Source organism: Bicyclus anynana, chromosome 6, assembly GCF_947172395.1.
Source record: "Bicyclus anynana chromosome 6, ilBicAnyn1.1, whole genome shotgun sequence".
Classification (NCBI taxonomy): Eukaryota; Metazoa; Arthropoda; class Insecta; order Lepidoptera; family Nymphalidae; genus Bicyclus; species Bicyclus anynana.
The window spans coordinates 16,690,829-16,704,553 of NC_069088.1; the positions used below are offsets into that span (position 1 = coordinate 16,690,829).

Genomic DNA, 13,725 nt, shown 5'->3' on the forward strand with positions numbered 1-13,725 from the left:
TTCGAATACTTAAAATTGAAGTTACCTGGGTTTCATGATTATAAGAGCCTGCAAAAGTACACGAAAATACGATAATTTATTATTAGACAAAATAAAGGAGTAGTATCGTAAGTAGCCTGTTAAGCTTCTAGAGTGATCCAGTTAAACTATTGAGGACTAATTAATAACAACCACTATCAGACTATTCAGACTGGGAACGATTGCTTAATATTCCGAGGCGCATGGATGCGATACCACCAGCTTCTCAACTCCGAGAAACTAACTTTTTAACAACACAATCAATAGCATGGCCCTTGGGTAGTGCCACGTGTACAGAATCGAGGGTTGAACCTGATTTGGGTGAGATGTACGGACGCGAGCAACTTTGACTCCACTTTGTTTAAACTAATCTACTAAACATTTTTTTTTAGAGTAAAGAAATCTCAGTATGTCATAGCCTGACCCAGGGCCTGTAGCCATGTGGGACGTCGACTATCTTTCTACAAACGCTAACGCTTCAAAGATTAAAAAATGTATGGAATGTCATTCACTATCGTCAGGTCACGTGATCAAGTTGTTGATCGGATCTGTTTGTTAGTTTTTGAAACGATAACATTTGTAGAAAGAAAATCGACGTGTCACATGGCTAAGAGGACTCGAAGCTACATAGGCTAACGTTAAGGCAAATGACGCAGTTTATACAGTAGCAGCCAAGTAGCTTATGATTTTTTTTTTAATTTTAGTCTTATAAATGTAGATAGAATATGAGATAGATATCTACATCGCTAGCTGCGACAAACAGCGTGACGTGGTAATAAAGTATTGTAAGTGCGTCAAACTAAAGCAACTTCGTGCCGAACCTGCCGATCGTAGCACGCCATCTCATAGAGTCTCATAGTTTTTGCATACATTTTTGGTAGTACCTACAATCTACATACAGTATATTACTGAAAACCAGGGCCACGGCTTTCCTGTTATTTCGATTGTACACAAGCTTATTGTGTTGTGGTCATGATTTTACTATCACATTGCAAGACACTGGTCGGATTTTTCTTTATCCATTAGGTATGTCATTTCCGCTGGTTCGTGGACTGGAAGATTGCTAAGGCTGTGTCCATTCTTGATTTGTTGTCTTCTTTTCTTGTGATATCTGTTTTTTCTATTATAAGAAATCTCTTACCTAAGTTGAAATAAAAATATTTTATTTAAGTAGGTATCCAATAATCATGGAATAGAAATAAGGTACGCCATATTAAATACTAAGAATAAAGATAACATAGGCTTGGACAGTGCTAGCGGAAAGAAATGGAGGGGGCCTTTGTCAAAGTTGGACAATTGGACAAATTAATCAACTTAGACTCAACCAAGTCTTTGATATTAGATTTAAATGGTAAATGTATTTGCCCAAAGAAGACCTCTTACAATATTATTACAAGTCGCTACTGCAGGAAAGCTATGGCCAGGATATAGCTGAGTAAAGTAAGTGTATGTTTTGGCTGTACATTATATACTATGTACCTAATGACGCGTCATGACTATGGTGGCATTTTGTTTGCAAATGCTACCAGGAAGTTACAAATATTTAACATATATTTATGTAGCTGGAGGTACTATAGTCAAAAATATTACTATGATATATTAGAGTCGTTAGCGATTCATTGTACTGACCTTTTACAAAAATATGCCGACTTTTACAAAAATCTACTAATATAGAGTGAGAACATAGAATGTCTAGATCTTCGTAGTTTTACAAAAGCTGGAATTTTATCAATTTTTTTTTAATAATATTTGCCATATCTTTTAAATGTGACCACCCTATCCAACTAGTCAGAAAAGCCTGTGTTAGGACTAGGTTCGACAATAGTTCAGCGGGCGGAAAAAATACAACAAGGATATCTCGGTTAAGAGTCCCCTTTTTCTGTTGAGCTATTGAGGCTTCGAATACCTTCTATCCTACCACATCTTCAGCTTTAGGCTTGCCTTCGTGGCAAATTGCCATGTAGGTAATTATTTCTGATGTTACATCGAGAAAAATATAATAAATTACGTTTTCTACTTCTTTAGGGTCTGGACCCTTGATATCTGCTACCTCCAACCGCCAACCAAATCCCTCACCTCGGTTAGCATCATTGCCTACTGTACTTCTATGGTAAAACTAGGGGTAGCAAACTTCCCGCATTTGTAAAATCACGAAGGTTTGACTATCACAGCCTCTCAATCTATAAGCTTGAAAAGCTAACATGATTTATGAACTCGTGTGCCAGGAGCATCGCAGTGAGGTATATAGCCTGGCAAGTTCGTTAATAACCTCCTATGATATGCGGGTGACGGGGGGAAAGACTGCCCGGGTATGTAATCGTACGTGCGGGGAAGTGATGTGCATCAGTCTTGGGCATTTCATTCATCGCTACACGACCCCCGCCCCGCGCGCAGCATCGTGAGTGTTACGAATGAAGTTGTCAAGCTATATATATTGTTTATTGATTCACACTTATGCGCAGCATTTTAATAACTGCGTCGCGGTCCAAGGCCAAGTACAATAAATTGGGTTAGATCAAATCATTTCCTAGGAAGTTGAACCGTTATGATGAAACTTTTACCATGAATGTCAAATACGTTATTATAATATGTTATAAACAATAACAAAAATATTTATCTCCGTAATCAAAACTACCGTTTTCCTACTTCGTCTTATGCACTATTAAATAACTTTTTTTTTTTTTTTTTTATCGTCAGAGTTAGCACGGAACTGCATGGCATTACATCGTGCTAACTGCCTATAGGGTATTTCCCATTTCTTTTTCTCCTCTTTTTCCTTTTCTTCCTTTCTTATCATTATTTTCCGGAGCATTTGTGCATATTTCTGCCACTCGCCTTCGCTTGACAGCATACGCGAAATCAGGCTGCCGGAGTCTACGTGGCCATCTACCCCATGTGTCGCCCCTCTCAGATCGTCACAGGCAGGGCATTCGAATATGGCATGTCGCGGAGTGTCCTCTTTTCCACAGAAGTAGCAATTTTCGGAGGGAGATTTCCCTATTGCGAAGAGGTAGGTGTTGAACACTCCGTGACCGCTCAGAGCCTGCGTGAGCCATCGGTCCATCTCTCCATGATTCCTCTGATGCCAGCTTTTTAGATCTTTAATTAGCTCCCTCGTCCACGTTCCTTTTCCGCCCGCGGACCATTCTGTTCCCCATTCCGTCAGGGTCTTTTCGCGTAGTTCATGTGAACTCGATTCCTTATCCAGAAAAGATTGCGCGCGTTCTCTAATTAGTTTGTCTACAGGGACAAGACCGGCTAAAACAAGTACTGCGTCTGTGGAGATAGTTCTATATGCTCCAGTTATGCCTATTGCCATCCGCCTCTGTACTGCCTCTAATTTTTTCCGATACAGTTCGACTCTCATGGCATTTTCGTAAATCGGCGCTCCGTAGAGAATAACGGAGTGAGCTACCGAAGCCAGTACTCTCCTCTTGCTCGCTCTAGGTCCCCCTCTTGTTGGCATCAGTTTGTGCAGTGCCTCGACCAAGTTTTGGGATTTTTTGGCGACCTCTTCAACGTGTTTTTTGTAGTTGAGGCTTTTATAGAGCCACACCCCGAGGTATTTAACGTGCTCTTTAGGAGCAACTGCCATATCCTCAACTACAAACTTTATTGGGTCTAGTTTCCGCCTTCCGCTAAAAACAATAGCCTCAGTCTTCTCAGGTGCTAAAGCAAGCTTCTTTTCCTTCATCCATGCATTGATTCGTCGGAGCGCTGTGTTTGCCCTAGTCATGAGAGATTTCTCTGTATTTGCAACAACTACTAGCGCCAGATCGTCGGCAATACCCACTAGCTGGATGCCCTCTTCCTGTTTAAGGTGGAGAACCCCGTCGTATAGAATGTTCCAGAGAGTCGGCCCTAGGATTGATCCTTGGGGCACCCCACTGCTGACTTTAATAACATCCTCTTTTCCCGTACAATCTTTAACTTTGACGCGTCTGTCTTCAAGATAGCTGCTTACAAGGTTTAGTATATACCCGGGGGATTTTCTCTTTTTAAGTTCGAGAACTATCTCTCTCCAGGAGGCAGAATTAAAAGTACTATTAACTAACTAACGTACGTAAGTAACTATTAAATAACTGACTCGTTCGGCTTTGCGCGAAGGTCTTTTAATTAATTATTATTAATAATAAAGCCTTTTAATGACTACAGGGCATAGAGTTTAGACCCGCCACTCCTCCAATGCGCGTTGGCGGGCTTAGGGCACAGTAAAACCAGTAGTTGGACTTCATACTAGAGATCGAAACGCGAGCTATACTTACGCACCTCGAACGTGGGGTGATCGTGGGGTGAAGACAGTCGCGACTGACGCGATGACGAACGCATGGTGTATTAGATTAATAATTTAAAAACTGCTGTTTTACCATATTTTGCATTTTCGTTCGGTAACGGCTTATCTGTTTGACTTGAAACCTACACCAAAAGATAGGTTGAAATCGAAACCACCTTGTTGCTTGGTCATTAAAAGCTTTGCAGCCGGTGGGCTAGATATTTTTATAAAGTTTGTATAATATTTTGTATTCTAAAAGCATAATTGAAAATTAAAAAGAAATATAAATAAATGCTTAAATAATAAAATTGTGTAGGTAAATGACGAAAACGGTAATATAATATTAAATCATTATTTATTATAAGTACTACTACTAATACTTGTACAGAAAAAATGTTGTATAATGAAAATAACTTCTGGGAGTCTATATTTTTTAGCTTTATCTTTTTTTTATTTGTTCACGTAGTATAGTAGTAGTAGTGATAGTGTGGAGGTAATACCTAGATGGCATTACCGAAATAAATATGTTTAAGAATACGACCAATCCTTCAAGGTCATTGACGTAGTATCAGCCTTAATTAAATCAACCAATCAAAAACACGCATTTTTATTGATCACTTCCCATTTTACTACAATTTATAAAGTATTTCATTTGTTCATCATGATTATATAATGATTTATTTATTTTGCTATCATCCGCGAAAAGTCGACGAACCAATGCGAAAGTGCATTTGCACGTTGTAGATTCGCATTGGAGTCAACATCTCCTGAGGATGCTCCGGTTTCGGGGTGAAACGTACGTAGAGAGTATTTTGTCGGACCTGGGTGACGTTGTCGCATGGGTTCGTCGATTTTTCGCGGATGATAGCAAAATATTCATTATATAATAAAGATTAGATACCTATTCATTCCCCAATCAGTGAGTGATAAAAATTCAATTTAATATTTTATGTAACTTTATTATTCTGTATTCGTAATAGTGACAGAAAATTGCTGCAAAAACGATATTGATCAGAGGTGACTTAGCTGTTTGTTGTAACTCAAGTATTTACCCTTTTAAATGCTTACACAAAAAGTGTCAGTGGTGTGAACTTTAAGGCGGGTAAACTATTTTTTATTTCAATGTCCAATTTTTTGTACGAAAAGCAGAACTTTGAGGAAATACAATTAATTTTATGTCACGTCGTTGCACGATTTTGTACAAAAAATGTTCACACAACATTAAGTTTTTGTACTTTTTATCACGATTCTTATCGTATGACAAAAATTAGTATTGAATGTTTTATTGATTTTGACATCTTAAGATATTTGATATTTTAGTTATGTATCAGAAATGTAGATTTTATAGAAAGGTATCATCAACATTCATTATTATCAACCCATATTCGGCTCACCGCTGAGCTCGAGTCTCCTCTCAGAATGAGAGGGCCAATGTGGATTGGCAGACTTCACACACACAAAGATCAATGTTTTCCTTCACCGTTTGAGACACGTGATATTTAATTTCTTAAAATGCACACAACTGAAAAGTTGGAGGTGCATGCCCCGGATCGGATTCGAACCCACACCCTCCGGAATCGGAGGCAGAAGTCATATTCACTGGGCTATCACGGCACTAAGGTAGGGTGTAATAATGACTAATTCAATAAAAGTTCGTAAATATGTCGTTTCTGGGGTGTTATTCCGATAATATAAACTCCTATAACAAGTTTCATTAGAATTTGAACTTTGTTTCTATGAGAGTCCATAATAATAATAATAATGTCACTAACAACGATGTTGCCATGAAAATGAGCGATGTTGCCACATTAATAATATTCTCATTGTTGGTTTGGATGTGCGGTTTTTTCGGAAAATTATATAATATAAAAAATAGAGTGTACTTAAATTTGCGCAAACACTATTAAAATATCTGCACTTTATGACTAATCTCAAGATGATTTGCCCAATTAAATCCTGTTATGATCGAAATTCACTAACTATACTTTTGGAAATAACTCTGAACCGCCTGCATTTAGCGAGTTCCTAGGTTCATCTAGTGGATGTTCGCCTAATACTGGGCTTTCCAACGTGGGGTCGCCATTCCAACACTTACCTGAAGTTCTATCTAATTCTAATTTTACGAGTCATGAACTGATGTTCTATCTAATTCTAATTGTACGAGACATGAACTGGATTGAAATTCTATTCTAATTATACAAGTCGTTTCTTCTGAAAGTATTTTACGAGTATAATATTTTTATAGATAAGGTTTTTATCAAACAGAATAAAAAGCTCAGTGAGATTTAAAAACCATTTTACTTTTTGTTTTTTATATATAATAGACACCGAAGTTAACAAAATAATATTTGCAATACTTATTAAATGAATGCTCAATAGGCATAACTTTTTAATGTAAACAGTAAATAAGTTTACCAAAACGTATTTTCCGAAATGTCCCAACGCAAAAATTTGAACAACGTTCCGAAATGTCTTGCAATATTTTTTGCTACGATCCATATTGTGGCCTTGAGACGAAATAAGCTTTCATAATAATTGGTCGGTGTGAGGTACGTATTTCTTAGTAGGTTTTTCCCTGTAGCCTCTGTGCCGAGCATTGCTTAACAATTTAATTACAGCCTCATTCATGCTTGCATGATTATTGTGGAAGTTCTACAATATAGATCTATAGATAGCTATCTTTAGTATTTTTTAAATCCCCTAATAACAGGGGAGAAACCCTCCTGGGAGAGGGTATTAGGGGATATGATAATGTATCATCACCAGAATAGTATATTAATGTTAATTACCGGGGTACGACTCGACGTGCTCTCTGAGGCTCGGGGGTGTAACACCATGAGTTCCAACTCCAGGCTAAGAAAGTTTATTAAGAATTTCTTGGAAGAAAAGTTAGCTCAATATTTCGACTCTAAAACATCTTGATCCGAGGCTATTGGGCCGATGAGGCAGTTTGTATTTTTATAATAATTGTATGAAATGAAAAATTTTATTGAATCTTATATTATATTAGTCACAATTACCAATTAGTAATTTTGGACCTTTTACTCGTAGATTGTGTAAGTCAGGGTACGTGACTAAGTGCATTCAACATCTTAAGGTCTCGTTATGACTGTTTGTTGTGTCCTTAGTCCTTACGTTTTAGAAAGGCTACCCTTTTGTTTAGTAAAATATTAAAATCAAAATCAGCAATTTTTTTATTATACTGGTGATAACTTACCATGATGATCACTGGCCTATTTTTAACCGACTTCAAAAAAAGAGGAGGTTCTCAATTTGACGCGTGTTTTTTATGTTTGTTACCTGATAACTTCGTAATTTCTTAACCAATTTATAAAATATTTTTTTTGTTTGAAAGAGTATACTTCCAAATTGGTCCAAATTAATTTTCATGAATATCGGTTCAGTAAAATAATGAAATAAAATAACGAAATGGCCCGTACTGTAGCGCTTTCGTTCACTATGCTAGGACACAGTAAAAACAGAAAAATAAAATATTTTTAACAAAAAAGTTGAACCGACTTAATGGCGAAAAATAACATTCTACTGTGCTACCTTCTGATCACTATGAAGGCGGTGCCTACACAGTGATACATTAACTAAAGCCGATTAAATCATAAAGTTTTAGGATTCAAAGACAGTTTTTCCCGTGGTTCTTTCAGAAACGGCTTTAATTAATACGTCACTGGCTCGGCACCGCCTTCAGATACAATGTTATTTTTCACTTTTTAGTTTATGTTTGTGATTTTGAAGTCAGTTCAACCTTTTTGTTTATAATATTTTATTAATAGCTGCAAAGAGGGTAGTTTGGAGCTTAAGCCCACAATATAAGGTTCAATAGTGAATCATGGTGATAAATTTCTTAATTAATTAAAATTTTTAATTAATAGTCATTTGAGCTATTATTTGAAACGTTTTGAAATAAAAATTAAATTATATATTGTTATACGGTAATGGGGGTAATAATAACGGTCAACATAAGCAAGCACGCAACACACAATTCAAGAATAAAGTACCAACTAGATAGTAGATAATCAATCATAACACGTATAATCAATGTTTTCTAGAACTATAGATTCCATATTTAATAGCTACGAAGTGAAATCCAATTAAAATGAGCAAAGAGATTTATTTTCCATTAACAGATACGATACTTTAATATATACGAGACGGTTATAAATAATAAAACAGTGAAAATTCAGCGAACGAGCTAAAAAGAATCTAGGGAAACGAGTCAGTTTTTTGTAGTGCCTAGTTGCAGAGACAGGTAGCATTTCATCGGAAAATGGAGAAAAAATCGACACTCGACCACTTGAAGCGTTTCGAAGTATAACAAAGTAGGTCGGCGCGCTCGGCGGAGCTCGGGGGAGTTCGGCTCGCTTCGTGCGAGCTCGGAGACCTGCGCCCGCGCATACTACGCCGACGACGCCACGGCTACAGTCGCGTACATCACATTCGGAAAATTTTCCACACAATAAATAATACGGGGATGAAATTTTCACGTAAACACTAACGCGCGGATGTGGACTTATAGTTTGAACATATCAATTGGAACATTTTGTTGAACATTTGTAAAGTGAACGAACAGTACGAGTGTAAAAATGTTGTGGGAGAACAGTCACAACGAGGAATCGGATACGGTGAGTTTTCTCTAATAATTATATTTATATTTTTTTTTAATTTGTAATTGATTGGTTTTTTTTCATATGAAACTTTAAATGTAATGTGTATAACACGTGTGTGTGTGAGTGCGCGCGCCTGTGCGAGTAAACTTTCTAGTTTTCGCTCGCCCGCTCGTATTAGCATAAAACGTGAACGGTTTTTCATAATACAAACCACATGGGCCGTTTTAAAGAGCTTTTAGTTTGTAAATATTCATTGGGCATCTCCACGGCTGCGACGTTGTTAGTAATCGCTTTATTAGATGTAAATAAATGTGTATTTTGACATCGCAGTGCTGCGCGTCACGAATACTGAAGCTTTTCCACTACGGTCGAGCAAAATAGATGTCTCTCATCATTTTAAACAATAGATTTTAAGTTAGATTTTGGTGTGAAGCATTAACTAATGAAACAGTTGAATGAAATGAAGATGATTGGATGTGTATAAATGATCTTTTATTAGGCTATATTATATAGGTAGCGTTGATTATTGTGGCATTGGATAGAGCTAAGAAGAGGGTGTCACTCAAAATAATTCGTTCGTTATCAACCCGTATTCGGCTCACTGCTGAGCTCGAGTCTCCTCTCAGAATGAGAGGGGTTAGGCCAATAGCTACCACGCTGGCCCAATGCGGATTGGCAGACTTCACACACGCAGAGAATTAAGAAAATTCTCTGGTATGCAGGTTTCCTCACGACGTTTTCCTTCACCGTTCGAGACACATGATATTTAATTTATTAAAATTTACACAACTGAAAAGTTGGAGGTGCATGCCCCGGACCAGATTCGAACCCACACCCTCCGGAATCGGAGACAGAGGTCATATCCACTGGGCTATCACGGCTCGGTCTTAAAATAAGAAATCCAATGAATCGGTGTTAAGAGAAGCAAAGATGAGTGGAACTGTCACTTATTTTATACATTAAGGATATGTAATTAAGTAAAGAAGCAGAGGGAAGCGGGGCGGAGCAAAAATTTTCATAGATTCCAATAATAATAATTCATTTAGGTAGGTGACATTGACTAATGGCTAGAAATGAAAATACACGTAGGTGTTTTCACTGGAGCGAAGCGATTTTATTGTAGACAAGTAGGTATCATTTCAGTAAAACGCAATCTGGCAGTCCCGGTCCGCTGCGCGCTTTTCTTCTGTGGTCCTAGCTTCACTGTAATAGGTTTAGTACTAAGAATTTTCTACTCTTTGCAAACTTACAGATTCTGCAATAACAGAAGCGAAGACGAGATCAATTTTCCGAGTAATCTGTATTGATTCCGATTGATTTGTCTTTTGTCTAGTTTAAAATAGAACTGGGTTTTGAAATATTTTTGGGGCAGCTTGTAATTCTGTGGTTATCACTCGTTCATACTCAAGGAGAGGTCCTAGGTTTGATTCTTAAATCGCATTTAGGACTTTATATTTTCTAAAATTCAAATTTGCTGGTAAACATCGGCCGGGACTAGTTACCGGCAAAGACGTACCTACCGCTAAGTGATTAAGTGTTCCTGTAAGGTTCTTAGTAGTCACCATCTGAGGTAGGCTGCATCGTTACCATCAGGTGAGATTGCAGTTAAGAGATAACATATAATTGAGTAAAAAAAACTAATCTAGGTAAGTAGGCTAATACTAACTACAATCTCAAAGGAAACTTAAATAGTTGTAGGTATGCAGTTTTTGTAGGTAGTTTTCAAATGTTATTAAAATAATGATTCTTGTATTATTATTATATTCATATAGTATACAAAGATTAACATAATACAACAAACAATAAAGGGCAGTTAAAGAAACGGTGATGTAAGTAACTCAATAATTATTTATTATCGCAAAACAATTCATCGAAACAAACAAAAAGATAACTTATCATACTGATTTGTGAAAGAGATAGCTTTAGCTGTGTCGACTGCGGGTGAAAGAGAGCGTCGCTATAAATGCATTGATAGGCGTGTTGGTATTTATTGGAAAGATTCCATGAAATTAAAGTCCGCGGTTCGAATAATAAGGACTTTGACTTAGAGGGTAGGTACGTAAGTTAATGCTAATGTTTATGTTTATAGTAGCTGTTTGTTTAGATTTATTTTCCATTTCCACCCGTTCTTTTGTCTGTCTGTGCGACTTAGCTCAGAGACTTCTAGTCTTACTCTGTATTAATTATCTAAATCATAATCATATTTAATTTTTTTGTGGTACTTACATCCTTTTCTTGTAAAGTGGGGATGATTTTTTATCGTTTAAAAGATAGTCCTTGACTACAATCTCACCTTATGGTGGATGTGGTGGATGGATGGATGGAATGATGGAATCTAAGATGAAAGAGGTATTTCGGTTTCTACGACACCGTATCATAACGCTCAGTCGCTTGGCGTTACGTCTTTGCCGGTAGGTTGGTAAATAGCCACGTCCGAAGCCTCCTACCAGCCAGGCCTGGACCAATTAAGAAAATTTAAATCGGTCCAGCCGGGGGTAAACCCCAGGACCTCCGTCTTGTAATAAGGGAGGAAGCCCATAGTAGGCCGATGATAAGATGCTGTGGTGGTATACTTTGAGGATACCTGAGTAGATGATTAATTATATGCAAAAAGTCATAATTAATTAATTCAGGAATCTCGTAGTTACACGAATGATTTCAATTAAAAAAATGTACTTTATCCAAAGTTAGTCTTAATATTATTAATTCGGGGATTTTGTTATTTTTTTCATTTATTATTTAATACAAACAATTAGTTACGTTGAAGATAAAAAGGAAAGAGGTACAAGGTAACACTTGATATATTTTATACCAGTGACCTTTGGTAGTGGCTATAATTTATTTACTATCTGATGATTTATTATCTGACCATAGATTACAACACCCTGAAACTAACAAGCTGTTAGTGAATTACAAGAATATTTTTTATCTTAGCAACTGTAAGTACGTAACCTACCTATGTAGTGTGCAATATTCTGCACTTTAATATAACGAAGATTTATAAAGTTAATTGCTTTTAAAAGATTATGTTCTCGATCGAGAATCATAATTGAGTTTTAAACTTTTAACCCAATTTTTCATCTCATGACATAATCATTATATAACTTGTTCATACGAACATATTCTCAAAATATTTTTGTATATATCACATTATGGTTACATGTATACATATTTTAATAGTTAATTATGTTTTATAACATTTTATTCAATGACACAAGTGTCATATGGTACTGTCATTTGGTTATTTTCTAACTTGTAGGTCCTAGGTTCGATGTCTTCTCGGATGAACATCTACCCTTACTTCCTTCCTTACTACTACCACAGAATACGTATTTACAAGTAGGTACTACTACAGCAAATTTAATCGGTCTTCCAAAAAATGTAATAGCAAAAATGTTTTACCAAATTATTAACTAATATAATAATTAAATCGGTCATTAGGTAAGTTAAAATATCTAGGGCGTTAGGTAGAGATAGAGATTTATAGCACCTCCGCCTAATCTTCACTAAAGCATTTCATTTGTTAAATGTTTTAAAATGAATAATACTACTCTATAATTAGATAAATATACAAAGACATTATAGGTAAAATCTTATCTAGACACAAAGTTTGATCTATATCACCTAACCTGTTTCTGAAATCACTAATTTATAAACTTTATTAGTCTATTTATGAATCTTATAAATATTAATTGCCACGCAGTCAAACTTTGCGAATAAAAAAAAGTAATATGTTAATTTTGCTGTAGACGAATTTGTTCTAGTCTCTGTTGGTATATTTTGTCAAATAGATATATCAATATATTTCTAAGCATCTCACACACAGCGAGAGCCAGCCTTGCATAGATACACACACACTTACACACATATCATTACGTATGACTTTATTAACGCTTTCTCGAGCAAAGCGATATAGAGTGTCTATACAGATTTGTATTTAGATAAGTACTAGTATTATAAACATTTCTAGCTTTTCATTTGCATTTTTTTTTACATTTTGAGGATAAGTTATTTTATCAAGTAGTAAGAAATACTTAATCTGACATCCCTTCTCCATACACTTACCGATATACCGATAAGAATATTCGTTTTTATTATATTTCGTTTAATACATCCAGAGATTATCCACAAAGTTTACCTCTTTATAATATTAGTATAGAAAATGTATTTACCTACTGAATTTCACAACATATAGGCTGCAGATAACTATAATTAGGTACAGTTAGATGGTGTGAGATTTATATGGACTCTGAGATTAAGTATACCTACTGAGTTGAGATTACCTCTACCATGCCTCCGTTCACATAAATACGTATTAAAATAAATAGACGTGCGCAATAAGGCGAGATTAGAAATTGTTGAATTAGTCAACACATCTACGTAGTAAACAAGTACTAAGTCTAGTTACAAGTGATAAATTCTAGACATCAATAAGATCCATCAGGGTCAATATACTGTATGCGATAATTAAATCGGTGGCACATGTTTCGAGATAAAATATTATTCATCTGGAAATGTACATTATAATAAAATCGTAAGTACCTTGTCGGTAGGTTGAATAAAATTATTAAAATTTGATATGGACAGATAAAGGTAAAAAAAGAACAAAAAATTAACCAAACAAAGAAGATCAGTTAAGTTATTTTTGTATGCTCATTTTCTTTAATAGTTATATTTTTTGGTTTAACGCTATGTCAGGTTATTCGAATTTAATTATTGATATAAAATTATTGGATATTGACCCTGTTGTTAATTATCTTCATTTAGATAATAAAAAGGATTAGTAGATTTTCTCAACGAAAACATGTTATG

The 13,725-nt window shown here is 35.8% G+C and overlaps 1 protein-coding gene across 2 annotated transcripts in view; it reads left to right on the plus strand.

The window, feature by feature from the left end:
• Positions 1 to 8,652: 8,652 nt before the first annotated feature.
• LOC112047597 (DNA-binding protein D-ETS-4) overlaps positions 8,653 to 13,725 on the plus strand; it is a 48,399-nt gene continuing 43,326 nt past the window's right edge. The window contains exon 1 of one of the 2 annotated variants that reach the window (XM_052881984.1): positions 8,653 to 8,928. In XM_052881984.1, the coding sequence (XP_052737944.1) occupies positions 8,890 to 8,928 (39 nt within the window). In that variant the 5' untranslated portion in view covers positions 8,653 to 8,889. The remainder of the gene's footprint in view (positions 8,929 to 13,725) is intronic. The other variant, XM_024084745.2, reaches the window with a different exon arrangement.